General features: G+C 57.8%; 2 protein-coding genes and 1 pseudogene across 9 annotated transcripts in view; 1 reads left to right on the top strand and 2 right to left on the bottom strand.

Annotated features, from left to right (window-relative positions):
* The window catches only part of TROAP (trophinin associated protein), a 38732-nt gene extending 24872 nt beyond the window's left edge, over positions 1 to 13860 (bottom strand). The window contains exons 1-9 of one of the 6 annotated variants that reach the window (XM_080570992.1): positions 13200 to 13855; positions 12906 to 12952; positions 12555 to 12821; positions 12400 to 12473; positions 12234 to 12311; positions 12070 to 12156; positions 11855 to 11959; positions 11680 to 11767; positions 10812 to 11452 (exon numbers count right to left, since the gene is read on the bottom strand). In XM_080570992.1, the coding sequence (XP_080427118.1) occupies positions 11013 to 11452; positions 11680 to 11767; positions 11855 to 11959; positions 12070 to 12156; positions 12234 to 12311; positions 12400 to 12473; positions 12555 to 12821; positions 12906 to 12952; positions 13200 to 13630 (1617 nt within the window). In that variant the 5' untranslated portion in view covers positions 13631 to 13855 and the 3' untranslated portion in view covers positions 10812 to 11012. Of the gene's footprint in view, positions 1 to 10811; positions 11453 to 11679; positions 11773 to 11854; positions 11960 to 12069; positions 12157 to 12233; positions 12312 to 12399; positions 12474 to 12554; positions 12822 to 12905; positions 12953 to 13199 lie in introns of those variants that run through there. The other 5 variants (XM_080570996.1, XM_080570993.1, XM_080570995.1 and 2 more) reach the window with 5 other exon arrangements.
* Positions 13861 to 23864: 10004 nt separating this feature from the next.
* LOC308183927 (uncharacterized protein) lies at positions 23865 to 26073 on the bottom strand. 2 transcript variants are annotated; one of them, XM_080570509.1, is made up of 6 exons: positions 25886 to 26073; positions 25642 to 25701; positions 25473 to 25537; positions 24964 to 25033; positions 24747 to 24793; positions 23865 to 24474 (listed from the first exon to the last, which is right to left on the bottom strand). In XM_080570509.1, the coding sequence occupies exons 1-6, from the start codon at positions 26012 to 26014 to the stop codon at positions 24339 to 24341; spliced, it is 507 nt and encodes a 168-aa protein (XP_080426635.1). In that variant the 5' UTR covers positions 26015 to 26073; the 3' UTR covers positions 23865 to 24338. The 2 variants fall into 2 exon arrangements, with proteins under 2 accessions (XP_080426635.1, XP_080426634.1); XM_080570508.1 differs by having other exon boundaries at positions 24358 to 25033.
* Positions 26074 to 26137: 64 nt separating this feature from the next.
* On the top strand, positions 26138 to 27124 carry LOC308183968 (tubulin alpha-1A chain-like; annotated as a pseudogene). The gene has a single exon. The product of its transcript is annotated as a tubulin alpha-1A chain-like (transcript).
* Positions 27125 to 27746: the final 622 nt, after the last annotated feature.

The following is a 27746-nucleotide window of genomic DNA, read 5'->3' as shown; positions in this document are numbered from 1 at the left end:
AAGAGAAGGCAAAGAGGCCACCTCATTGCTTTCTACAACTTCCCGAGGAGGAGAAATGCAGAGGCAGGTGTCGATCTCTTCTCCCTGGTAACCGATGAAAGGATGCACGGGAATGGCACAAAGCTGCGCAAGGAGAGGTTCAGACGGTACCTGAGGAAAAACTGCCTTACCATGAGGGTGGTCAAACACTGGCACAGGCTTCCTGGTGAGGTGGTAACTCCCCATGCCTGTCAGTGTTCGAGAGGCATTTGGATGATGCCCTCAATAATAAGCTTTAACTTTTAGTTAACTCTGGAGTGGTTCAGCTGTTGGACTGGATGATCTTTGACGATCCCTTCCGACTCGAGCTATTCTATTCCATTCTATTCTAAAATGACCGATCCCCAGTGATGGGACCAATCCTGGAAAGGATGTGTTGCATAACTCTCTAAACCCCCTCTTTTACCCTTTTATTGCTGAGCATGACATTACATGGCGTGGAACGTCTTGTTGGTTAGTACGGTTGCTCTGCCTGGTTATGTCTCCTCCCAACCTCTGGCTCACCCCACGGCCATTCACTCGAGGGGCGGGTGTAATAGACAAATATAGTGTAAATAGGTGTAAAAATAGGTGTAAAAGAACTAGAGAAGGCCTCGATGCTGTGCAAACACTGGTCAGCAAAAGCGAACAACTTCAGCGCACTACCAGCATCGTTTTGGCCACAGCTCTAAAACACAGCACCTTACAAGCTGCTATTAAGAATATTAACTCTATCCCAGCCAGACGCAGTACAGGGGAGCAGGCCACGGCTGGAGGCCTTTGGGGCTGTTCTCATCAGTTACAGCTCATCCATCCCACAGGCACTCTGTGAAGCAGGTGCCCGAGCCGCTTCCTCTTGTGGAGCTCCACATCACCCCAGAATGCCTCTGACAAGCAAGAGAATGGGAGAAGCCACCACAGCCTGAGGGAGAAGCAGCTACACCCCCCTCATTTTGAAAAGACTCGGACAAAGACTTGCATAAGTCTTTGCCAAGACTTATGACAAGATGCAGGTGAGAAAGAGCCTGACAGGGGGCTCATGCCCCAGCCCAACACTGGCTCTCCCTTCATGCGGCTCTCCTCTCCCCGTGCTTGGGATACTGGGGAATGGGCTTGCTCTCAGAACCCCTCCTGCATCTGTCACGTCTCTGACCAGGCTGTGTGCGCTGGCGTGGGACAAGGCCACCTTAGTGAGGTGTTCCCATCCGTTCCCGGTGCTCCTGAGAGTAAGAGATGAGCTGCAAGCAGCAGCTGCAGGGCTTGGCCTCTCCCTCACGCTCAGCCCTGCTCCTAGCTCTCTGCCTGTGTTGGTGCCAAGCAAGTGCTGCAGGCAGTAAGCATGATCTGGAGCAGGTGAGAGCAGACAGAGGCCTCTCTGGATAGAAAATTGCTGCTTATGACACTGATTCGTGGAAGAACTCCACAACTCAAAGCAAATGAATTATAAAGTAGGTATGTGGTTTATTTCAGCACCAGGCACATGCGGGACAGCTCCCAAAGGCATGCGCACCCCAACGCGGCAACTTGCTTGCGTTATAGACAGTAAAGAGTTACATAGGCATGAAGTTTCCCAATATGCCTATACATATGCATAACCTATCCCCGCGCGCAGTGCCTTCTGGTGGTGGTCGTCGGGGGGTCGTGGGGATGAAGGTTGGTGGCTCTTCTTCATCACCACTAGCCGACCCCCTGCCTTTGTACAGACTCAGCTGCTCCATGGCTCTTGTCCAAACCGCAAGGTCGGTCTTTTGAGACAGGTTTGGTTTTTTTTTGTTGTTTTTTTGAGACATGTTCACCTCGTTGCTTTCTACAACTTCCCGAGGAGGACAAATGCAGAGGCAGGTGTCGATCTCTTCTCCACACTCACACACTACAGCCTGCCCTGGGGGGGCACACTACAGCCGGCACTGGGGGGGGGTGTCCTTAAGGTCAGTGGTCATTAAGGTCCCCTCCAACCCAAAGCATTCTAGGATTCTGTTTCTAAAAACACCTCTTCTGTTCCATCCCAGTAATAATAAACAGCACAAGCAGAAATCAGCTCTGCCAGCCTGGGGTGTCCCCATGCATTCAGGTCGTCCTCATCCCCCCCACACTCACGCTACAGCCTGCCCCATGGGAGGCCAAGGGGAGATGTTTCCCCTGCAGTTGCAGCTCTCCAGCAAAGGCCCTGGACTGAATGGAACAGGCGGTGCTGGAGCTACACCGGGGGTGCTTGGAGGGCTTGTAGGCACAGTAAAAGATGCATTTCAAACAGCCCAGCTGGGCCCTGCTCGTGTCCCGCAGCCCGAAGGAGATGCCAGCACGGACGCGCTTTGAACCAGGGCATTTACTGGGGTAAATCCAGGTATGGGGGGCAGTGACCCACCCCTGGGTGCTACTGACCACTGGTCAATATGCAGATCCCTGAGGAATGCCACTCGTTACTGGTTTCTGCCTGGACACTGAGCCTCTGACCGCTACTCTTTGAGTGCAACCATCTCGCCAATTCCTTACCCACCGAGTTGTCCGTCCATCCGATCCATGTCTCTCCAGTTTAGAGATCATGGGGGACAGTGCAAGTGCTTTGCACGAGTCCAGGTAGATGATGTCCGTTGCTCTTTCCCTACCCACCAATGCTGCAACCCCATCATAGAAGGGCACCAGATTTGTCAGGCATGATCTGCCCCGAGTGAAGCCGTGTTGTCTGTCACCAATCGCCTCCTTATTTTCTATAGCCCTCAGCAACAACTTCTCAGGTACGACGGACAGTGGGTGGTGAAGGCTGTGCACCCCCACAAAGGGAGGAAGGCTTGTAGCTCCCAGGTCTTCCATTTTCCCCTTTGTAGAATGGGGGCTATGTTTCCTCTCCTCCAGTCAGTGGGAACTACTTAAACAGACTTCCACAGCCTCTCCTGTATGATGGCCAGTGGCTTAGCAAGTCCACCGGTTCCCTCAGGCCCCGTGGACGTAGCTCACTGGGAAACTACTGGTGGGGACATGGGAGTTGAAATAGTGAGGGGAAAGGGGGACATATGGGAGCGGGGGCACAGGCGAGTGAAAATGGGGGGCACGCTGGGGGGCACGGGGGATTCTCAGGGAGCCTGTTGGTTGTGCTCCCAGATGGCTGCACGACGGCGGTGCTGTAGCGCAGGTTTGCGCTTTTGTTCCAAAGGGCAAAGTGACAGCGGAGCCCAGCAGAGCCTTCTCTTTGAGGCCCCTGAAGCTCTCCTGCAGGCAGCCAGGAGGGGACAGCTCACTCGAGGCCACACCTGAGGAGAAACAAGGTGCTTGTGGCAGAGCCGGGTGAACGATGGCGGCAGCAGGCACGGTGGGCCTGCAGCAGGCTTCCAGAAGCAGCAATGGTGTGAAATGCGTCACAGCTGGCACAGACCGCTGCCCCGAGCACACCTGGGCCGTTGGTCCAAAGGGGAAAGTGGGTTCTGAAAGAGCCGGGCCTTTCCAAGCAGCTCGTAGCAGGGAGCAGAAGCTTCACAAGTTACAGGCTGAGCAGCCTTTCCACAGCCCCCTGACGACTTTTTCAGTGGGGATCCAGCCACCCCTCTAGACCCTGCCTGGTCATACCATCCCCACCACGGTGGGTATGGTGTTCTGGGTCTGCCTGGGATGGACTCAACCTTCCCCACAGCAGCCCATGCAGCACTATGCTCTGTACTTCTGGCTAGAACTGACTTGATATTGCACCAATGTGTTTTGTCTACTGCTGAGCCGTGCTGGCACAGCATCAGGACTCCCACAGCGCCCTCCCTCTGCCACCCCCCAGCCCCAAATCCAGTCGGCTGGCTGTGGGCAAGAGGTGGGGAGGGGGCATTGCTAGGGCAGCTGACCCAAAAAGACCAAAGGGATAGTCCATACGGCAACGTCACGCTCAGCAATAAAAGCTGTGGAAGGGGAGGGAGAAGGGGGGGAGACACAGGGGACACAGATTCCTTGGTCAAGATCTTTATTTATTCCTCCGATTCCTCCGTTTCTTCCTTCCTCTCCTGCTGCAAGATCTCAGTTCATCATCGCTATCCTGCAGGAGATCACGTAGCTCTGGAGGCACAGTTGTCACCAGGTCATCGTCTGAAACTTCTTCTACCAAATTAGAGGGGACAAATCCTCTCGTGCCATCCGTCAGCTCTCCCACAAACCAGCCGTCTTCATCCATGTCTCCATAGACATAAACGTATTCTCCCGCAGTCAGAGGAAGCTCTGCTTCGGGGTGCTCATTAGGACCCTCGAAAGGATCGTAGCTGTATCGAGCTAAAAATTTTCGAAGTTTTAGCGATTCTTCTCCCGAGGACTGCAGGATGAAGGACACATGCTCTGCTCCTGCTTCTTCGTTCCCATGCACAGGGGCCTGGTCTGAAAGAAGGCGGCACCCAGGACTGTTGTGTGCGGCATCTGATGTCGAGGTGCTTGTGTGGGATGCCGGGACCTTGGTTGCCTCCTCAGAAACATCAGAGCTGTCTTCGCGGTTGCAAAGGTCATGGGACTGCTCTGCATAGGCCTGTGCTGTGGGAGAAGATGTCACCTGTGGTAGTCCTGAACCGACACGGTTGGATTCTTTTCTTTTTTCTTGCTCAAGTTGCTGAGAGAGCAGCTCCCATTGTTGACTTTGGTGCTGATTCTGTTTCTCTAATTCTCTCAGCTGCGCTTGAGACGCTTGCGTGTCTTCCTCATGTGTCCTTCTTTGCTCTGCCCAAGCCCTCTGCAAATGCTCAACTTCCTCTTTCTTCTTCTGCAGCAGTCGCCTTGTTTCCTCGAGGTCGTTCTCCTGTTGTTGCCTTCGTCCTGCCAGTTGTCTCATGGCTTTCAGTTCACAACCCAGATCTTGCAGTCGTGTTTGAAGACGTTTGGCCTCTCCGATGGCAGAATTTCGCTGCTCTGTCACTTGCACGAGTTTCCCCTTCAGAGCAGCGTTGTCAGATCGAACCTCGTCTATCCGCTCCTTCTGCCCACGGAGCTGAGAATTTTCTTCTGCGCGCCTGGCATTTTCATTTGTCATCTCTCTCAGACGCACTTTCAGCTCCTCGTACCTTTGCTGCAGTCTTGAGCGTTCCTGATCCAGGTTCCTGTGAGGCCTAAGTTTTTTCCCAGCCTCGGTTTCCGATTCCCCTCTCTGCTGCTGGTCGACCTGCTCTGTCTTTGCAGCAGTCTTTCCAGATTTCAGGTCGGTCTCTTTCAGTTGCCTGGTGTTTTCTTTCAGGTGCTTGGTAAGGAGGCCTAGCATACTAGTCTTCTGCTGGAGCCTCTCCACCTCCTCCCCCAGTTCCAGAGCGCTTTCCTTCCCCAGAAGGCGGGTCTCCTCTTGAAGGACACCGCATTGCCTCTGCAGGTCCTCCAGGGCATGCTGCAGATGAGCTTTCTCCTGCAGCAGCTGGCTGTCTCCACTGCCAGGTGGGCAGGCCTCTTGTTGCGCTGCCACCTGAACACCCACGTCTGTGACCGCCCGCCCGCAGCTCTTCCCTTCTCCCTGGAGGTGAGCTTTTAAGCTGGAGTGGGTTGTCTGCTGCCCTCCTCCCCCAGCAGCACCAGATGCACCGGGGCTCTTCGAAGAGCAGGTCCCGGTGGTCCCTGCGCCCAGGCGAGTCTGCAGGCGGTGCCAGGCCGCAGCCCTGTCTTCGCTGTGGGAGGCAGACGGCCTCCCCTCAGCCTGCTCCAGGATGTACTGCTGGAAGAGCCTTCTCTGCAGTTCCAGTTCATTTTGGAGGCTTACGATGCGGGCAGTCTGCTTGCTGTCCTTCCGCCAGTGGAGCTGCCTGTGGACCTCCTGCAGCTTGCTGCGGGCCTCGCTGCTGCTGCTGCAGCCGTGCCTCACCAGCTCCTCGGCCAGCTCCTGCTGCAGGTCCCGCGCCTGGCGGACGGCGTCGTCCCGCTGCTCTTGGAGCAACTCCTGTGCCTGGCGCCACTCGGCCTCCTTCTCACGCAGCAGCTGACGGATCTCTGTTGCCCGCTGCTTCTGGCTCAGCTCCCACAGCCGCTGCAGCTCCCGTGCCCGTTGCTGCTCCCATCTGGAGCGTAGCTTCTCAGCCAGAAGCTGCCGCTCCTGCTCTGCCATCTTCTTTATCTGGCGGGTTTCATCAGCAAAGCGGCGGTGCAGCTCCTGCGAGTGGAGACGCTCGGCCTCCAGCTGGGCCCGCAGCGCCTCCAGCTCCTGCCTGTGCTCCTCCTGCTGCACAGGCCTGCTGGGGGGTCGCGCTGGGCCCCGACGGGATGAGGGGTGACTGTGCGCCACGGGCCCCTGGCCCACACCACCCCGGATCATGGCTTAAGGATTCAGAACGATGAACGTTCACCAAACGCTGCCAGCAATAGCCACCAGCGATCGCGCGGCCTGGGCCTCTGAGGGACAGCAGCCTCTGAGCCCTCAGCAGACACCGGCTCCCAGCACCGCGCAGCAGCAGAGGTCGCCTCTGCCACTGGCCCGGCCTGGGCGAGCGCGGCCTTATATAGTGTCGGGGTGATGGCGTCATAGAGGAGGGATGACGTCATATGACCTCGTTAACAACCCTTCTAGGGGTTGTTAACCCTCGTTAACAACCCATGCTAATGGCTGTGTAATGCTGTATGTCATCACTACCACGCTTGCCACACTAAAGGACAGACGTGGTCCAGACCCGTAAGCTGTGCCCGTGCCTGAGGCCTCACAGACACATTCTCGTTGCGCACCTGCGCGGGGGCTGCGTCTGCACTCGTTAACAACCCTTCACCTCCCTCCTCTGCACCCCTTGCGCTGAGGCTGTCGGGGTGTGTCCGGGCGGGCACGCACCATATAAGGTCATATGACGTCATCCCTCCTCTATGACGCCATCACCCGGACACTATATAAGGCCGCGCTCGCCCAGGCCGGGCCAGTGGCAGAGGCGACCTCTGCTGCTGCGCGGTGCTGGGAGCCGGTGTCTGCTGAGGGCTCAGAGGCTGCTGTCCCTCAGAGGCCCAGGCCGTGCGATCGCTGGTGGCTATTGCTGGCAGCGTTTGGTGAACGTTCATCGTTCTGAATCCTTAAGCCATGATCCGGGGTGGTGTGGGCCAGGGGCCCGTGGCGCACAGTCACCCCTCATCCCGTTGGGGCCCAGCGCGACCCCCCAGCAGGCCTGTGCAGCAGGAGGAGCACAGGCAGGAGCTGGAGGCGCTGCGGGCCCAGCTGGAGGCCGAGCGTCTCCACTCGCAGGAGCTGCACCGCCGCTTTGCTGATGAAACCCGCCAGATAAAGAAGATGGCAGAGCAGGAGCGGCAGCTTCTGGCTGAGAAGCTACGCTCCAGATGGGAGCAGCAACGGGCACGGGAGCTGCAGCGGCTGTGGGAGCTGAGCCAGAAGCAGCGGGCAACAGAGATCCGTCAGCTGCTGCGTGAGAAGGAGGCCGAGTGGCGCCAGGCACAGGAGTTGCTCCAAGAGCAGCGGGACGACGCCGTCCGCCAGGCGCGGGACCTGCAGCAGGAGCTGGCCGAGGAGCTGGTGAGGCACGGCTGCAGCAGCAGCAGCGAGGCCCGCAGCAAGCTGCAGGAGGTCCACAGGCAGCTCCACTGGCGGAAGGACAGCAAGCAGACCGCCCGCATCGTAAGCCTCCAAAATGAACTGGAACTGCAGAGAAGGCTCTTCCAGCAGTACATCCTGGAGCAGGCTGAGGGGAGGCCGTCTGCCTCCCACAGCGAAGACAGGGCTGCGGCCTGGCACCGCCTGCAGACTCGCCTGGGCGCAGGGACCACCGGGACCTGCTCTTCGAAGAGCCCCGGTGCATCTGGTGCTGCTGGGGGAGGAGGGCAGCAGACAACCCACTCCAGCTTAAAAGCTCACCTCCAGGGAGAAGGGAAGAGCTGCGGGCGGGCGGTCACAGACGTGGGTGTTCAGGTGGCAGCGCAACAAGAGGCCTGCCCACCTGGCAGTGGAGACAGCCAGCTGCTGCAGGAGAAAGCTCATCTGCAGCATGCCCTGGAGGACCTGCAGAGGCAATGCGGTGTCCTTCAAGAGGAGACCCGCCTTCTGGGGAAGGAAAGCGCTCTGGAACTGGGGGAGGAGGTGGAGAGGCTCCAGCAGAAGACTAGTATGCTAGGCCTCCTTACCAAGCACCTGAAAGAAAACACCAGGCAACTGAAAGAGACCGACCTGAAATCTGGAAAGACTGCTGCAAAGACAGAGCAGGTCGACCAGCAGCAGAGAGGGGAATCGGAAACCGAGGCTGGGAAAAAACTTAGGCCTCACAGGAACCTGGATCAGGAACGCTCAAGACTGCAGCAAAGGTACGAGGAGCTGAAAGTGCGTCTGAGAGAGATGACAAATGAAAATGCCAGGCGCGCAGAAGAAAATTCTCAGCTCCGTGGGCAGAAGGAGCGGATAGACGAGGTTCGATCTGACAACGCTGCTCTGAAGGGGAAACTCGTGCAAGTGACAGAGCAGCGAAATTCTGCCATCGGAGAGGCCAAACGTCTTCAAACACGACTGCAAGATCTGGGTTGTGAACTGAAAGCCATGAGACAACTGGCAGGACGAAGGCAACAACAGGAGAACGACCTCGAGGAAACAAGGCGACTGCTGCAGAAGAAGAAAGAGGAAGTTGAGCATTTGCAGAGGGCTTGGGCAGAGCAAAGAAGGACACATGAGGAAGACACGCAAGCGTCTCAAGCGCAGCTGAGAGAATTAGAGAAAGAGAATCAGCACCAAAGTCAACAATGGGAGCTGCTCTCTCAGCAACTTGAGCAAGAAAAAAGAAAAGAATCCAACCGTATCGGTTCAGGACTACCACAGGTGACATCTTCTCCCACAGCACAGGCCTATGCAGAGCAGTCCCATGACCTTTGCAACCGCGAAGACAGCTCTGATGTTTCTGAGGAGGCAACCAAGGTCCCGGCATCCCACACAAGCACCTCGACATCAGATGCCGCACACAACAGTCCTGGGTGCCGCCTTCTTTCAGACGAGGGCCCTGTGCATGGGAACGAAGAATCAGGAGCAGAGCATGTGTCCTTCATCCTGCAGTCCTCGGGAGAAGAATCGCTAAAACTTCGAAAATTTTTAGCTCGATACAGCTACGATCCTTTCGAGGGTCCTAATGAGCACCCCGAAGCAGAGCTTCCTCTGACTGCGGGAGAATACGTTTATGTCTATGGAGACATGGATGAAGACGGCTGGTTTGTGGGAGAGCTGACGGATGGCACGAGAGGATTTGTCCCCTCTAATTTGGTAGAAGAAGTTTCAGACGATGACCTGGTGACAACTGTGCCTCCAGAGCTACGTGATCTCCTGCAGGATAGCGATGATGAACTGAGATCTTGCAGCAGGAGAGGAAGGAAGAAACGGAGGAATCGGAGGAATAAATAAAGATCTTGACCAAGGAATCTGTGTCCCCTGTGTCTCCCCCCCTTCTCCCTCCCCTTCCACAGCTTTTATTGCTGAGCGTGACGTTGCCGTATGGACTATCCCTTTGGTCTTTTTGGGTCAGCTGCCCTGGCAATGCCCCCTCCCCACCTCTTGCCCACAGCCAGCCGACTGGATTTGGGGCTGGGGGGTGGCAGAGGGAGGGCGCTGTGGGAGTCCTGATGCTGTGCCAGCACGGCTCAGCAGTAGACAAAACACATTGGTGCAATATCAAGTCAGTTCTAGCCAGAAGTACAGAGCATAGTGCTGCATGGGCTGCTGTGGGGAAGGTTGAGTCCATCCCAGGCAGACCCAGAACACCATACCCACCGTGGTGGGGATGGTATGACCAGGCAGGGTCTAGAGGGGTGGCTGGATCCCCACTGAAAAAGTCGTCGGGGGGCTGGGAATGATGGGGAAGGGTCTGGATGGTGTGGTGGGAGCTCCTACGCTCACCCAAGTGAGCAAGCAGTATGAGTGTTCTCCAAGGGATGTCAGCTCTGCGCGTGCATGCGCCGGTCAATCTCTAGGGGTGAGAGCACAGCGTGGCCAGCTCCACAGCTCGCTTTGGAGCCTCCTTTTTCCTTCATTCTCGGTCACAATGGTGACCAAGACTCTGCTTTACGCGGCTTGTGGAAAGGCTGCTCAGCCTGTAACTTGTGAAGCTTCTGCTCCCTGCTACGAGCTGCTTGGAAAGGCCCGGCTCTTTCAGAACCCACTTTCCCCTTTGGACCAACGGCCCAGGTGTGCTCGGGGCAGCGGTCTGTGCCAGCTGTGACGCATTTCACACCATTGCTGCTTCTGGAAGCCTGCTGCAGGCCCACCGTGCCTGCTGCCGCCATCGTTCACCCGGCTCTGCCACAAGCACCTTGTTTCTCCTCAGGTGTGGCCTCGAGTGAGCTGTCCCCTCCTGGCTGCCTGCAGGAGAGCTTCAGGGGCCTCAAAGAGAAGGCTCTGCTGGGCTCCGCTGTCACTTTGCCCTTTGGAACAAAAGCGCAAACCTGCGCTACAGCACCGCCGTCGTGCAGCCATCTGGGAGCACAACCAACAGGCTCCCTGAGAATCCCCCGTGCCCCCCAGCGTGCCCCCCATTTTCACTCGCCTGTGCCCCCGCTCCCATATGTCCCCCTTTCCCCTCACTATTTCAACTCCCATGTCCCCACCAGTAGTTTCCCAGTGAGCTACGTCCACGGGGCCTGAGGGAACCGGTGGACTTGCTAAGCCACTGGCCATCATACAGGAGAGGCTGTGGAAGTCTGTTTAAGTAGTTCCCACTGACTGGAGGAGAGGAAACATAGCCCCCATTCTACAAAGGGGAAAATGGAAGACCTGGGAGCTACAAGCCTTCCTCCCTTTGTGGGGGTGCAGAGCCTTCACCACCCTCAGGCGGGAGGCAGAGCTGAGGCAGGGCCGGGCTGGGTGGGGGGGGGCGCTCTGGAAGGTTCTGTGCTGTGGGGCGTGCTGGGGGGGGGCACTGGGAGGGGCTGTCCTTAAGGTCAGTGGTCATTAAGGTCCCCTCCAACCCAAAGCATTCTAGGATTCTGTTTCTAAAAACACCTCTTCTGTTCCATCCCAGTAATAATAAACAGCACAAGCAGAAATCAGCTCTGCCAGCCTGGGGTGTCCCCATGCATTCAGGTCGTCCTCATCCCCCCCACACTCACGCTAGAGCCTGCCCCATGGGTGGCCAAGGGGAGATGTTTCCACAGCCCTGGGCCCCCCCAGAGCCTCCTCCCCAGCGCGGGCACTGCGTAGCCATCACGGGGGGGACAGCGCAGCCCTGCCTGCTGGGGGGCAGCACCCAGGGCCCCCATGGCGGCAGCAGCAGGGCAGGGGCTCCCAGCACCCACAGAGACCCCGCGGCAACGTGCAGCACAAAAGAGTTTATTAGCAGCACGATGGTGCCCATGGGGGCAGCCCCCAGCCCCGGGGAGGTGGACGTGGTCACAGCTGCCCCGGGTGCTTGCAGGGGCCCTGGTGCGGGGACACGGGGACCAGGCCGTGCTGGGCCACACGACCCCAAAGGTTCCTGAGCACCTCCGTCACGCCAGGAAGGCCCTGCAAATCCTGCCACAGCAGCTGCAGCAGCAGGGTCACACGCTGCGGGGGGAAAGCCTGAGTGCACAGCTCTGCGTGGGATACCCCCCGGAATGGGGGGACGACACCTGGGTGCCCCCGGCCTCCCTGCCCCACGCAGTGCCCTCCAGTCTGAACCCCGGGGTCCCCTCCACCTCCCCAGGGAATGTCCCCCTGCCCCGCCGCTCTGACCCCAGGTCTCCCTCCCCTCACCCAGGCTCTGTCCATCTCCCCCCCCAAGGCCTCCCCACCTGAGCCTTGGGCAGAGCCAGCACCGCGTTCGCCATCACTTCGGCATCCTGCCAGCCCTTGTCCCCCCCGAAGAGCTGCACCACGGCCCTGTCCTGGGAGGAAGGTCCCCCCCGTTAGGCTCCATCCTCCACACCTCCCCCCACCTCCACAGGGACCCCCCCGGGACCTCCCCACCTGAGCCGTGCTGGAGCTCGGCGAGGTGCTGGGCAGAGCCGGTGTCTGCCCCTCGGGCTCCTGCTGGCCCTCGTCCTCCCTGAAGAGCTGCACCACGATGTCCTCCTGCGGGAGGGATGCCAAAATCAAGGCAGGTGGGGGGGGGGCGCTGCTGCCACAAGTCCCAGCCTCTGAGGGGGGGGACCCCGAAGGGCTCAGTGCTCCCTGGCACTCACCCAGGGTGGGGCCTCCTCCTTGCTCTCAGCAGCATCGGTGCTGGGGCCAGGCTGGGGGGACAGGGCCAGTCTCCACTTCAGGGGGCGCTGCGGGGTGATGCTGCCGTCAGCGTGGGGGGGAGGGGGGTGGGCTTGGACCCCCACCCCCCCGGCTTGTCACCCACCTGGTGGGTGCCCAACACGCGGCTGCGGGGGGTGAGGCGCGGCGTGCGGAAGAAGCGCTCTTTGGATGCCTCAAAGCGCTGCAGGGCGAGACGGCGGGCAGAGGGATTTTGGGGTGGGGGGGCTCAGCACTGGCACCTGCCCCTTCACCCCACCCCCCATACAAACCATGGCCTTGGTGATGGGCACACGGCGAGCCAAGCCGACGTTGGAGGGTCCAGATGCTCTGGGGGGGTCAGTGCCTGCAGGCGGGGGGGGTCCTGAGCACCAGTACAGCCCCCCCCCAGTGCAGGGCGGCAGCGTGGGGGGCACAGGGGGCATACCTGGGGTGCTGCTTTCATTCGAGGGGCGGTCTGGGAGCATGGACGCGCTCTCCTGGGTAAGGAGGGAACCTGGCGGTTCAGCTTGGGCCCCCCCCGCGGTTTGTGGGAGCCCCTGTGCCCCCCGGGCAGCTCCTGCGGTGCCCCTGGCCGAGGAGGGGACGCGGGCGGGCACTCGGCGGGCCAGGCAGGGTCTGCCCCCCGTGGCTCCCCCCGCCTCGCTCAGCTGCTCACTGGGCAGGACAGGGGCCAGCGCAGCCGGGAGGGTCTCTGTGGGGAGGGAGAGGCACAGTTATGGGGTGGGGGGGGCAGCACCCAAACACCTGGGTGCTGCAGGGGGTGGGGGGCACCCACCTGCTTTCACCACTGCGGAGGGATCCTGGTCCGTGTGTTTTTTCAGGCTGCAGGGGCGGGGGGGGCCTTAGGGGTGGGGTTAGGACCCCCCCAAAAAAAAAACAGCGGGGGAGGGGCTGGCCGGGGTGCGCTCGTCCTGTGTGTGGCTGGTTCGTGGCAGGAACCGAGCATCCCCGGGACAGCCCCAAAGCCGGTCCCGGGAGGGGCGTCCCAGCACCGGCCGCTCCCCTCCCCCTCCCGTCCCCTCCCCGGGCCGAGAGCCGCCGGCGGGGCTCCCCCGCTCCCTCCCCTCACCTGCGGGACCGGGCCCCGGCCGCCCCCTTCGGGGCTTCGCCGCGGCGCTCGAGAACCGGGGCGGCGGCAGGGAGGGCGAGGGGGCGCGGGGGGCCCCCGGGAGCCCGAACAGAGAAACCGGAGGCGCGGTCGAGGTGGCGCTGGAGCGGCCGCGAGGCCTGCGGGGAGCGGGGCGCTGAGCGGCGGCAGCAGCGGGCGGCGGCACCGGGGGCGCGCATCTGGGTGCGGAGGGAGCCGAGCCGCAGCGGGACGCGCCCGGCCAGCGAGGCCCTGACGGCGCCGCCGGGCCGAGCCTCGGGCCGCGCTCCCGGGCCCGGGCCCGGCCCGCTGAGGATCGCGGCCAGCGCCGCCGGGTCCGCCCGGAACGGGGGCGTCCCGCGGGGCTCCGTGGCCCGGCTCTCCCCGCCGCCGGGGGGGCCGCGAGACGCCATGGGGGCTCCGCACCCTGCGCCCGGCCCCGCCGGGACCCTTCGACGGGCCCCGCGCCGCGCGCCGCCGGTTTCCAAACCAACGGCGGCGGGGATTGGTCCCCGCGCGATGCGGGGCCGGCCAATAGGAGGCTTCCCGACGCCGGCGGCGCTGTCGGGATTGGTCCGCGCCGCTCAAGCACCGCCCCCTATCAGCCGCCCGCCAAGGAGCGGCCGACCACAGAGAGGAGGCGGCGGGCAGAGCGCCCCCCTGGGGACTGTGGGATAGCGGCGGACGCGGGTCGGGCCCCGCTCCCGGTCCCGGCCTCGGCCCCGGCCCCCGGTGCCGCCCCCGACAGCGCCGCCCCCGGGCTCCAGCCTTTGTGGATTACGTGTCTTCAAGGATGCTAACAGAGGGGCCCTTCCCAGCCCTCCATTAGCACCCAGGGGTGGGTCACTGCCCCCCATACCTGGATTTACCCCAGTAAATGCCCTGGTTCAAAGCGCGAGGAGCTGTGAGGACCAGTTCAGTCCTGACTTGTTCCTACCATCTTCTTTAAACCCTTCCCTAGACTCTATGCCATGCTGGGAACAGCAGCCCCCGCTCAGCATTGGGGTGAGGGGCTGCTCACCCCATACATATCCACTGCTCGGGATAGCAGGCAGGTGAGGAAGCTGCCATCAGCGCACCCCAGGACCCTCCCGGATTGCTGATGTCTTGCGGTGTTATCCCTCCAGCAGACAGATGGTGCTTGAAGTCCCCCGGGGCCCTGCAAACGTGAAGTTTCTCCTACCTATCTGTAGAGGGACTCAGTACTTGTTTTTTTCCTGGTCAGTTCCCTTTCTTGCACAGGCACAGAGGAACTGGGCAGAGCAGCCTCGGTTTTATTTAGAGGAGATGTCAGTGGGGCAGCACGCCCTCACTGACCAGAGACAGGGTCTCTTCAAGGAAGTGTGCCAGGTCAGTGAAGATGTCTTCTGGCAGCACATGAAGCAGCAGGTGGTAGAAGAACTCCCGGTCGTAATAGGAGGCGTAGAGCACCGCGACACCGAGCATGAAAGTGACGGCCAGCTCCACGCACACAAAGATCAGGCAGAATGTCCTGTGGGGCAGAAAAAGAGCTGGAAAAAGGGCAGGCTGGACGCATCCCGCACCCATGCCAGAGGGGGCTGTTCTGGGAGCCCCACAGGCTGCCCCTCCAGGCATTTCTCATTGCTCATTCGGACAGGCTTGGACGTGAGCCTCCACAAGCCAGGGAAGACACCTCGGCATTGGGCAAACACGCCGCAGCAGGCGTCCTGGCCATCCCAGTCGCTGCAGGGGAACCTGGGTGGGCACAGGGCATCTGAGGGGACACTCACCACAGCCAGGAAAAGGCACCTCTTCTCCTCGCCAGTTCCTCCGTCTTCTGTAGGTCAACACAAGGTAGGGACACTTGTCAGGCCCCACCGCACAGTCCGGTTCAGTACCCCACAGTAAATGCCAGTAACACACAGTACCCCAGTAAATGCCCTGGTTCAAAGCGCGTCCGTGCTGGCATCTCCTTCGGGCTGCGGGACACGAGCAGGGCCCAGCTGGGCTGTTTGAAATGCATCTTTTACTGTGCCTACAAGCCCTCCAAGCACCCCCGGTGTAGCTCCAGCACCGCCTGTTCCATTCAGTCCAGGGCCTTTGCTGGAGAGCTGCAAGTGCAGGGGAAACATCTCCCCTTGGCCTCCCATGGGGCAGGCTGTAGCGTGAGTGTGGGGGGGATGAGGACGACCTGAATGCATGGGGACACCCCAGGCTGGCAGAGCTGATTTCTGCTTGTGCTGTTTATTATTACTGGGATGGAACAGAAGAGGTGTTTTTAGAAACAGGATCCTAGAATGCTTTGGGTTGGAGGGGACCTTAATGACCACTGACCTTAAGGACACCCCCCCCCCAGTGCCGGCTGTAGTGTGTGAGTGTGGAGAAGAGATCGACACCTGCCTCTGCATTTCTCCTCCTCGGGAAGTTGTAGAAAGCAATGAGGTGGCCTCTTTGCCTTCTCTTCTCCAGCCTAGACAAGCCAGGTGACCTCAGCCTGTCCTCACAGGACGTGGCTTCCAGCCCTTTTGCCAGCTTTGTTGCCCTGCTCCGGACACTTTCAAGGACGTCCACATCCCTTTTGTGTTGTGGAGCCCAGAAGTGCACACAATACTCAAGGTGAGGCTGCACACGTACTAAATACAGCAAGAAAATTAATTATTAATTAATTAATTAAGATAATTAAATGCAGCAAGACAATTAACGGCTGGCTTTACTGGGTTGAATGCACTCCAGAATGCATTTTGCCCTCGTGGCTGCCAGGACTTGGCTGCTGGCTCACGCTGAGCCTGCTGTGGAGCTGCACCTCCAGAGCCCTTTCTGCTGAGCTGCTCTCTCCAGCCACTCGTCTCCCAGCCTGTGCTTGCATCCAGCATTACGCTGTCCCAGGGGCAGCACCTGGCATCTTCCGTTGTTGAACTTCATGCCGTTACTAATCTCCCAGTGTGCCAATCTGTCTAGATCCTTCTGCAAAGCCTCTCAGCCCTCCACGGAGTCAACGGTGCCTCCCAGTTTAGTGTCATTGGCAAACTTGCTGAGGACCCATTCCTCTCCTGCACCTAGATCTTTGATAAACATGTTGAAGGTAATTGGCCCCAGAACTGAGCCCTGGGGAAGACCGCTAGAGACTGGCCACCAGCCAGATGTAGACGCACTCACTAAGAAACTTGAGGTTGCGCGCCAAGAAACGTTTCCCGCATCGGGACAAGAGGTTCCCAGCAGGCCCAACAGACCTCTCATTCGTACAGCAAGCCAGCGTGTATGAGTTGTGCGCTCAGTAGTGCCCAGATAATGATGGGGTGTGCCAGGCCCCTGTGTGCACTGCACCCTGTAAGGCTGGGCTGACTTGTGGTCACACTGAGGTCTGTTTGATGCCCTCTGCTAGCCCCACACACTGGTAAGCTGCCAAGCAGCCATTCAGCAGGCATATTTGGCTTTGCTCCATCACTGTTTTCAGCAATAAATCTATTGCTGCTTCTCTCTTAGGAGTGAAGCGCATCATTCCTTTTGCGACACATGGACGAGCACAGATTTCTGAGCTGGGATTCAGTGCTGCTGCCCACTGGGACATGGCTGTCACTGCTCTGGGGCTGGTGCCAGAAGTGAGTTTTGGAGGGACGCTTCCCAGCCCTCCATTAGCACCCAGGGGTGGGTCACTGCCCCCCATACCTGGATTTACCCCAGTAAATGCCCTGGTTCAAAGCGCAAGGAGCTGTGAGGACCAGTTCAGTCCTGACTTGTTCCTACCATCTTCTTTAAACCCTTCCCTAGACTCTATGCCATGCTGGGAACAGCAGCCCCCGCTCAGCATTGGGGTGAGGGGCTGCTCACCCCATACATATCCACTGCTCGGGATAGCAGGCAGGTGAGGAAGCTGCCATCAGCGCACCCCAGGACCCTCCCGGATTGCTGATGTCTTGCGGTGTTATCCCTCCAGCAGACAGATGGTGCTTGAAGTCCCCCGGGGCCCTGCAAACGTGAAGTTTCTCCTACCTATCTGTAGAGGGACTCAGTACTTGTTTTTTTCCTGGTCAGTTCCCTTTCTTGCACAGGCACAGAGGAACTGGGCAGAGCAGCCTCGGTTTTATTTAGAGGAGATGGCAGTGGGGCGGCACGCCCTCACTGACCAGAGACAGGGTCTCTTCAAGGAAGTGTGCCAGGTCAGTGAAGATGTCTTCTGGCAGCACATGAAGCAGCAGGTGGTAGAAGAACTCCCGGTCGTAATAGGAGGCGTAGAGCACCGCGACACCGAGCATGAAAGTGACGGCCAGCTCCACGCACAGGAAGATCAGGCAGAATGTCCTGTGGGGCAGAAAAAGAGCTGGAAAAAGGGCAGGCTGGACGCATCCCGCACCCATGCCAGAGGGGGCTGTTCTGGGAGCCCCACAGGCTGCCCCTCCAGGCATTTCTCATTGCTCATTCGGACAGGCTTGGACGTGAGCCTCCACAAGCCCAGGAAGACACCTCGGCATTGGGCAAACACGCCGCAGCAGGCGTCCTGGCCATCCCAGTCGCTGCAGGGGAACCTGGGTGGGCACAGGGCACCTGAGGGGACACTCACCACAGCCAGGAAAAGGCACCTCTTCTCCTCGCCAGTTCCTCCGTCTTCTGTAGGTCAACACAAGGTAGGGACACTTGTCAGGCCCCACCGCACAGTCCGGTTCAGTACCCCACAGTAAATGCCAGTAACACACAGTACCCCAGTAAATGGCCTGGTTCAAAGCGCGTCCGTGCTGGCATCTCCTTCGGGCTGCGGGACACGAGCAGGGCCCAGCTGGGCTGTTTGAAATGCATCTTTTACTGTGCCTACAAGCCCTCCAAGCACCCCCGGTGTAGCTCCAGCACCGCCTGTTCCATTCAGTCCAGGGCCTTTGCTGGAGAGCTGCAACTGCAGGGGAAACATCTCCCCTTGGCCTCCCATGGGGCAGGCTGTAGCGTGAGTGTGGGGGGGATGAGGACGACCTGAATGCATGGGGACACCCCAGGCTGGCAGAGCTGATTTCTGCTTGTGCTGTTTATTATTACTGGGATGGAACAGAAGAGGTGTTTTTAGAAACAGAATCCTAGAATGCTTTGGGTTGGAGGGGACCTTAATGACCACTGACCTTAAGGACACCCCCCCCCCAGTGCCGGCTGTAGTGTGCCCCCCCAGGGCAGGCTGTAGTGTGTGAGTGTGGAGAAGAGATCGACACCTGCCTCTGCATTTGTCCTCCTCGGGAAGTTGTAGAAAGCAACGAGGTGAACATGTCTCAAAAAAACAACAAAAAAAACCCAAACCTGTCTCAAAAGACCGACCTTGCGGTTTGGACAAGAGCCATGGAGCAGCTGAGTCTGTACAAAGGCAGGGGGTCGGCTAGTGGTGATGAAGAAGAGCCACCAACCTTCATCCCCACGACCCCCCGACGACCACCACCAGAAGGCACTGCGCGCGGGGATAGGTTATGCATATGTATAGGCATATTGGGAAACTTCATGCCTATGTAACTCTTTACTGTCTATAACGCAAGCAAGTTGCCGCGTTGGGGTGCGCATGCCTTTGGGAGCTGTCCCGCATGTGCCTGGTGCTGAAATAAACCACATACCTACTTTATAATTCATTTGCTTTGAGTTATCATAGAATCATAGAATATCCTGAGTTGGAAGGGACCCTTAAGGATCATCAAGTCCAACTCTTGATACCGCACAGGTCTACCCAAAAGTTCAGACCATGTGACTAAGTGCACAGTCCAATCGCTTCTTAAATTCAGACAGGCTCGGTGCAGTGACCACTTCCCTGGGGAGCCTGTTCCAGTGTGCAACCACCCTCTCTGTGAAGAACCCCCTCCTGATGTCGAGCCTAAATTTCCCCTGCCTCAGCTTAACCCCGTTCCCGCGGGTCCTGTCACTGGTGTTAATGGAGAAAAGGTCTCCTGCCTCTCGACACCCCCTTACGAGGAAGTTGTAGACTGTGATGAGGTCTCCCCTCAGCCTCGTCTTCTCCAGGCTGAACAGGCCCAGTGACCTCAGCCGTTCCTCGTACGTCTTCCCCTCCAGGCCTTTCACCATCTTCGTAGCCCTCCTCTGTACACTCTCCAACAGTTTCATGTCCTTTTTATACTGTGGTGCCCAGAACTGCACACAGTACTCGAGGTGAGGCCGCACCAGCGCAGAGTAGAGCGGGACAATCACCTCCCTTGACCTACTAGCGATGCCGTGCTTGATGCACCCCAGGACACGGTGGGCCCTCCTGGCCGCCAGGGCACACTGCTGGCTCATATTCAACTTGCTGTCTACCACGACCCCCAGATCCCTCTCTTCTAGGCTGCTCTCTAGCGTCTCATCGCCCAGTCTGTATGTGCAGCCAGGGTTTCCCCGTCCCAGGTGCAGGACCCGGCACTTGCTCTTATTGAACTTCATGCGGTTGGTGATCGCCCAGCTCTCCAACCTATCCAGATCCCTCTGCAAGGCCTTTCCACCCTCATTCGAGTCCACAACTCCTCCAAGTTTGGTGTCATCAGCAAACTTGCTCAAAATACCTTCTATTCCTACATCCAGATCGTTTATAAAAATATTGAAAAGTACCGGCCCTAATATGGAGCCTTGAGGGACCCCACTGGTGACCGCCCACCAGCCTGACGCAGCCCCATTTACCATAACCCTTTGGGCCCTGCCCGTTAGCCAATTGCTCACCCATCGTATGATGTTTTTATTTAGCTGTATGGTGGACATTTTGTCCAGTAGGATCCTATGGGAAACCGTGTCAAAAGCCTTGCTGAAGTCCAAAAAAATCACATCAGCTGGTTTCCCTTGGTCCATCATACGGGTGATCTTATCATAGAAGGAAATCAGGTTAGTTAGGCAGGACCTGCCCTTCACAAACCCATGCTGGCTGGGACCAATGACTGCTTTGTCCCCCAGGTGAGCCTCAATAAGTTCGAGAACCATCTTCTCCATGATTTTACCAGGCACTGACGTGAGACTGACAGGCCTGTAATTGCTAGGGTCTTCTTTCTGACCCTTCTTGTAAATCGGCACAACATTTGCCAGCTTCCAGTCTACCGGGACCTCTCCAAATTCCCAGGATCGTTGAAAAATAATTGAGAGAGGTTCCGCGATGACGTCCGCCAGCTCTTTCAGCACCCGGGGATGAATCCCATCCGGACCCATGGACTTGTAGGGATCCAGGTGGAGTAGCAAATCCCGCACACGTTCAGGGTCGGTTGGGAGTTTGTCATCCCCACCATCCCGGTCCTCTAGCTCAGGGCACCCTGGGTCCCGAAGCCCATCATCGGCATTGAAGACAGAGGCAAAGAAGGCGTTAAGCGTCTCTGCTTTGCCTATGTCATTGTCTGTGAGGAGACCTTCCCTATCAAGGAGCGGTATTCTTTAGTTTAGCTATGTATTCTTTAGTTCTCCTTTTTCCATTCACATATCTGAAAAAGCCCTTTTTATTTTCTCTCACAGACACAGCCAGCTTCAACTCTAGGTGTGCTTTGGCCACACGAATTTTCTGCCTACAAACACGAACAGCATCCCTGTATTCTTTCCATGACACCTGGCCCTCCTTCCAGTAGCGAAACACTCTCTGTTTCCGCCTAATCTCCATTAGAATGTTCCTGGTCAGCCACGCCGGCCTCCTGCCCCGCCTGCCTGACTTGCGATATTTAGGAATTGCTTGATCTTGTGCTTCTAGGAGGCATCGTTTAAAGAATGACCAGCACTGGTGGACATCGAGGCCTTCAAGAGCAGTTTCCCAGGGGACCTTGCTGACTAGTTCCCTGAGCAGCCTGAAGTCCGCTTTCCCCATATCTAGGGAAGAGGTTTTGGTGGCACTTTTCCTTCTGTCACCGTAAATTTTGAACTCAACCACTTCATGGTCGCTTTGACCAAGGCGGCCACCAATCACCACATCTCCCACCAGACCCTCTCTGTTTTCTAGCAACAGGTCTAGGAGGGCACCTTTCCTAGTTGGCTCCGTTAGCATCTGCACCAAGAAGTTATCATCTAGGTGCTTCATGAACCTCCTGGACTTGCTCGTGTCAGCCGTGTGGCACTCCCAGTTAACGTCTGGCAAGTTGAAGTCCCCCATAAGGACAAGGGGAGTTAATCTCGAGGCCTCTCTTAGTTCTGTAAAGAATAATTTATCGGCGCTATCGTCCTGGCCAGGCGGTCTGTAATAGACTCCCACAACGACATCCCCTTTATTCGTTCGTCCCTTGATCCTTACCCAGAGGCTCTCAACTTTGCCATCGCCGACCTGAAGTTCCACACAGTCCAGCCCCTGCTTCACATATATCGCCACCCCACCACCTCGCCTACCCTGCCTGTCCCTCCTGAAGAGCCTGTAACCATCTATCGCAACACCCCAGTCACAGGACTCATCCCACCAGGTTTCGCTTATGCCGATGATATCGTAGTTGCAGTATCGAGTTGTGGAGTTCTTCCACGAATCAGTGTCATAAGCAGCAATTTTCTATCCAGAGAGGCCTCTGTCTGCTCTCACCTGCTCCAGATCATGCTTACTGCCTGCAGCACTTGCTTGGCACCAACACAGGCAGAGAGCTAGGAGCAGGGCTGAGCGTGAGGGAGAGGCCAAGCCCTGCAGCTGCTGCTTGCAGCTCATCTCTTACTCTCAGGAGCACCGGGAACGGATGGGAACACCTCACTAAGGTGGCCTTGTCCCACGCCAGCGCACACAGCCTGGCCAGAGACGTGACAGATGCAGAAGGGGTTCTGAGAGCAAGCCCATTCCCCAGTATCCCAAGCACGGGGAGAGGAGAGCCGCATGAAGGGAGAGCCAGTGTTGGGCTGGGGCATGAGCCCCCTGTCAGGCTCTTTCTCACCTGCATCTTGTCATAAGTCTTGGCAAAGACTTATGCAAGTCTTTGTCCGAGTCTTTTCAAAATGAGGGGGGTGTAGCTGCTTCTCCCTCAGGCGGTGGTGGCTTCTCCCATTCTCTTGCTTGTCAGAGGCATTCTGGGGTGATGTGGAGCTCCACAAGAGGAAGCGGCTCGGGCACCTGCTTCACAGAGTGCCTGTGGGATGGATGAGCTGTAACTGATGAGAACAGCCCCAAAGGCCTCCAGCCGTGGCCTGCTCCCCTGTACTGCGTCTGGCTGGGATAGAGTTAATATTCTTAATAGCAGCTTGTAAGGTGCTGTGTTTTAGAGCTGTGGCCAAAACGATGCTGGTAGTGCGCTGAAGTTGTTCGCTTTTGCTGACCAGTGTTTGCACAGCATCGAGGCCTTCTCTAGTTCTTTTACACCTATTTTTACACCTATTTACACTATATTTGTCTATTACACCCGCCCCTCGAGTGAATGGCCGTGGGGTGAGCCAGAGGTTGGGAGGAGACATAACCAGGCAGAGCAACCGTACTAACCAACAAGACGTTCCACGCCATGTAATGTCATGCTCAGCAATAAAAGGGTAAAAGAGGGGGTTTAGAGAGTTATGCAACACATCCTTTCCAGGATTGGTCCCATCACTGGGGATCGGTCATTTTAGAATAGAATGGAATAGAATAGCTCGAGTCGGAAGGGATCTTCAAAGATCATCCAGTCCAACAGCTGAACCACTCCAGAGTTAACTAAAAGTTAAAGCTTATTATTGAGGGCATCATCCAAATGCCTCTCGAACACTGACAGGCATGGGGAGTTACCACCTCACCAGGAAGCCTGTGCCAGTGTTTGACCACCCTCATGGTAAGGCAGTTTTTCCTCAGGTACAGTCTGAACCTCTCCTTGCGCAGCTTTGTGCCATTCCCGTGCATCCTTTCATCGGTTACCAGGGAGAAGAGATCGACACCTGCCTCTGCATTTCTCCTCCTCGGGAAGTTGTAGAAAGCAATGAGGTGGCCTCTTTGCCTTCTCTTCTCCAGCCTAGACAAGCCAGGTGACCTCAGCCTGTCCTCACAGGACGTGGCTTCCAGCCCTTTTGCCAGCTTTGTTGCCCTGCTCCGGACACTTTCAAGGACGTCCACATCCCTTTTGTGTTGTGGAGCCCAGAAGTGCACACAATACTCAAGGTGAGGCTGCACACGTACTAAATACAGCAAGAAAATTAATTATTAATTAATTAATTAAGATAATTAAATGCAGCAAGACAATTAACGGCTGGCTTTACTGGGTTGAATGCACTCCAGAATGCATTTTGCCCTCGTGGCTGCCAGGACTTGGCTGCTGGCTCACGCTGAGCCTGCTGTGGAGCTGCACCTCCAGAGCCCGTTCTGCTGAGCTGCTCTCTCCAGCCACTCGTCTCCCAGCCTGTGCTTGCATCCAGCATTACGCTGTCCCAGGTGCAGCACCTGGCATCTTCCGTTGTTGAACTTCATGCCGTTACTAATCTCCCAGTGTGCCAATCTGTCTAGATCCTTCTGCAAAGCCTCTCAGCCCTCCACGGAGCCAACGGTGCCTCCCAGTTTAGTGTCATTGGCAAACTTGCTGAGGACCCATTCCTCTCCTGCACCTAGATCTTTGATAAACATGTTGAAGGTAATTGGCCCCAGAACTGAGCCCTGGGGAAGACCGCTAGTGACTGGCCACCAGCCAGATGTAGCCCCACTCACTAAGAAACTTGAGGTTGCGCGCCAAGAAACGTTTCCCGCATCGGGACAAGAGGTTCCCAGCAGGCCCAACAGACCTCTCATTCGTACAGCAGGCCAGCATGTATGAGTTGTGCGCTCAGTAGTGCCCAGATAATGATGGGGTGTGCCAGGCCCCTGTGTGCACTGCACCCTGTAAGGCTGGGCTGACTTGTGGTCACACTGAGGTCTGTTTGATGCCCTCTGCTAGCCCCACACACTGGTAAGCTGCCAAGCAGCCATTCAGCAGGCATATTTGGCTTTGCTCCATCACTGTTTTCAGCAATAAATCTATTGCTGCTTCTCTCTTAGGAGTGAAGCGCATCATTCCTTTTGCGACACATGGACGAGCACAGATTTCTGAGCTGGGATTCTTGTTGTTTTGTATCGCTCAGAATGGGGTGCATCAAATACCCAGCAGGCCACCAACTGCCCAGCAGCATCATGCAGTCAGCACCAGCCGTGCAGAATGTCTGCGCAGGCCCTTCCCCACTAATAAAAGACCACAGTTTATTGGTAGGGTTATTGATAAAGGGCCACAGTTTATTGGCAGGGTTAGAAGAGAAAGGGTCTTCCCTTTTCTTCAAGGTTCCCTTTTCTTTTCACAGTTCATCTGGTGGATGGCTTCCAAGGGCAGATGCCAGCCCTGGAGGAAGGATCCAGTGGAGGATGTCCCTCTTCAGCAGGACCAGGATGAGGAAGGCGAGCTGCAGGCCGGCAAAGGACAGCACTAATCTCCTGCAGAACAGAAGAAGGTTCAGACAGAGCCAGGGATAAATTCATCCTCTTTAAACCCTGCCATGGGACCCCGTGCCATGCTGGGAGCAACATGTGCCGCTCAGGATTGGGGTGAGGAACCTGCCTATCCCCCTTGGCTCTGCTGTACTTTGAGGGCCACCCCCCACCTGCTTCCCCAACCCAGGAAACAAAGAAATGCTGAGGCAGTTTATCCTGGAGAGGTCAAAAGCTGCCTAATGCCTTGGGAGCCACGACCTGCGAGAGCAACTCACCGCAGCCAAGTACTGATTCTGTGCCTCCTTGACGCCAACTCTTCATCCTACAGGACAAGGCAAAGCAGGGCCACGTGTTAGGGCACGTGAGCCAGGGAAGGCGTTGGGGGCGCTCAGACCCCCTCCCTCGTTCCCACTGAGGTGAATGGCCCCATGTCCTCTGGGGCCAAGTCCAGACCCTCCCCCCGCAGGCCCACAGCAGGGGTATAGCTCCTACCAGCTGCGCAGCCACCATCTCCTGCATCCAGGTCTTGGGCGCCTCGGCCGCCTGCATCCTCTTCCCCCTGCTACAGACACCACAGAGTTTCTGGGCTGTGAGAAGAGACCTCGGCCAGGACCTCCCCCTTGACTGAGGTGGCCAGGAGGAGCTCAGGGTGCTGCCCAGCCTCTGCTGGAGCAGGGATGAGGCATCTCATTGTCCCAGCACCGCACAAACCCACACTCACCCCCTGCACCCTCTGCCTTCTCCGTGCCCCAGGCTTTGGGGGCGCGGGGGGCTCTGACAAGAGGCTGGGAGCTGCTCACAGTCGTGCAGCATTGCTAAAAGGAGTCAAGAGTTGCTCAGAGAAGCTTGGAGCTGCTTAGGAGAAGGCAAAGGGCTCTCCAGAGCAGCCATGAGGAGCTGAAAGGAGCCCCCAAACTGTCTGTGACACGGGTGCCTGGAAGCTGTACAGCTCCTCCCCGCCGTCTACCCCTGGTCGGGGTCAGGGCCCTGTCCCCACTCACCTGGCAGTTTGCGTTTTGAAAACCTCCCTTCTCTCCTGGAGGTTCTTAATCTCCTCCCTCAGAGCCTGGAGAAGCAAAGGATCAGGTTCTGAGACTACCCACACATGCTTGGACGGGGCTTCCCCCCCCCCCAAACATGTTGATCTCCCCTCCCTCCTGCCCTCAGGACCTTGTTGATACTGGCTCTTTCAGCAACAGCCTCTTCCAGCTCTGCACGTCTCCGTTTGCACTGCAAAGCAACCGGGACAGATTGCACAGAGTCAGGGTGGGAAAGGGCATCCCCAGTCTATCCCCAGGGCTCTGCAAGGCCAGGCCAGAACCAGGGCAGCAAGCACTAAGGCATTCTGGGGATCGCACCACTCCCCAGCAGCTCTGCCCTGCCCCTGTTGGACTTCTGCCTCTGGGTTACAGACCTTTAGGAACTCCTCCAGCGCCGCTTCCACACCAGCCCTTGCCTGAGCGACCTGCGCCAAGACCTCCGCCATGTTCTCCAGGGACTCCTGTGCATGCTCCAGGGACCCCTTCGCACCCTCTGCCTCCATGGCTTCACCTGCACCTGCACCTGGGGGAGCAGCCCTCTTTGTACCCTTCGAGGCGGCCGTGTCACAATGACAACCATGGTGACACCATGGTGACATGGCTACGGCTGCCCACTGGGACATGGCTGCCACTGCTCTGGGGCTGGTGCCAGAAGTGAGCTGTGGAGGGACGCTTCCCAGCCCTCCATTAGCACCCAGGGGTGGGTCACTGCACCCATACCCCTACATCCACTTCCCCCTGGCCACCTATGCCTCTCGGTCGACTACGGCAAGAAGTCCAAGCTGGAGTTCTCCATCTACCCGGCCCCGCAGGTCTCCACGGCCGTGGTGGAGCCCTACAACTCCATCCTCACCACCCACACCACGCTGGAGCACTCTGACTGCGCCTTCATGGTGGACAACGAGGCCATCTACGACATCTGCCGCAGGAACCTGGACATCGAGAGGCCCACCTACACCAACCTCAACAGGTTGATAGGCCAGATCGTGTCCTCCATCACGGCCTCCCTGCGCTTCGACGGGGCCCTGAATGTTGACCTGACCGAGTTCCAGACCAACCTGGTGCCGTACCCGCGCATCCACTTCCCCCTGGCCACCTACGCCCCCGTCATCTCGGCCGAGAAGGCTTACCACGAGCAGCTCTCGGTGGCCGAGATCACCAACGCCTGCTTCGAGCCGGCCAACCAGATGGTGAAGTGCGACCCGCGGCACGGCAAGTACATGGCGTGCTGCCTGCTGTACCGCGGGGACGTGGTGCCCTAGCACATCAACGCCGCCATCGCCACCATCAAGACCAAGCGCAGCATCCAGTTTGCGGACTGGTGCCCGAGTGGTTTCAAGGTGGGCATCAACTGCCTGCCTCCCACGGTGGTGCCCGGGGGGGACCTGGCCAAGGTGCAGCACGCCGTCTGCATGCTGAGCAACACCACGGCCATCGCCGAGGCCTGGGCCCGCCTGGACCACAAGTTCGACCTGATGTACGCCAAGCGTGCCTTTGTGCACTGGTACGTGGGCGAGGGCATGGAGGAGGGGGAGTTCTCGGAGGCCAGGGAGGACGTGGCCGCTGAGAGAGGGAGTTCAGAGAATCTTAGCAAATAGAGATAGAGCGCTGACAGTATTAAACTAGTGGATGCTGCTGAATGTCTTTGCTAACCATTTTGCATCGTGCAAATTAACTGAAGCAAGAAGCCTTGGGCCCCTTACCACGTTTAGTTCCTCATAAGAACGTGAAGTAATCTTAAGAAAGTGGCAGAAATTGGTCCTGCAGTTTGGACAAGAGCCAAGCAGCAACTGAGTCTGCGCAAAGACAAGAGGTCAGCTAGCGGTGGTGAGGAAGAGTCACCAACCTTCATCCCCACAACCCCTGGCGACCACTACCAGGAGACACTGCGCAAGCACAGATGGTAGGAGCTTGTGGAAATGACTTCTTGGATCTAATTTTAATATAAAGCGGGGACAGGTTATGCATATGGAGAGGCTTATTGTGAAACTTCAGGCACACGTAAGGCTTTGTTGCATATAACCACGGCAAGTTGCCGCGTCGTGAGAGCACGACTCACGGCTTTGGTGAGACAACCCCCCGTGCTGCCCAGTTCCGAATAAACGTCCAGAGAAGGGCAACGAAGCTGGTGAGGGGTCTGGAGAACAAGTCTTACGAGGAGCGGCTGAGGGAGCTGGCATTGTTCAGCCTGGAAAAGAGGAGGCTCAGGGGCGACCGTATCGTGCTCTATAAGTA

This window comes from Anser brachyrhynchus (assembly GCF_964034855.1).
Source record: "Anser brachyrhynchus genome assembly, chromosome: 29".
NCBI classification, from domain to species: domain Eukaryota; kingdom Metazoa; phylum Chordata; class Aves; order Anseriformes; family Anatidae; genus Anser; species Anser brachyrhynchus.
Note: the sequence above shows the minus strand (reverse complement) of the source record. Positions and strands in the feature narration are given on the sequence as shown.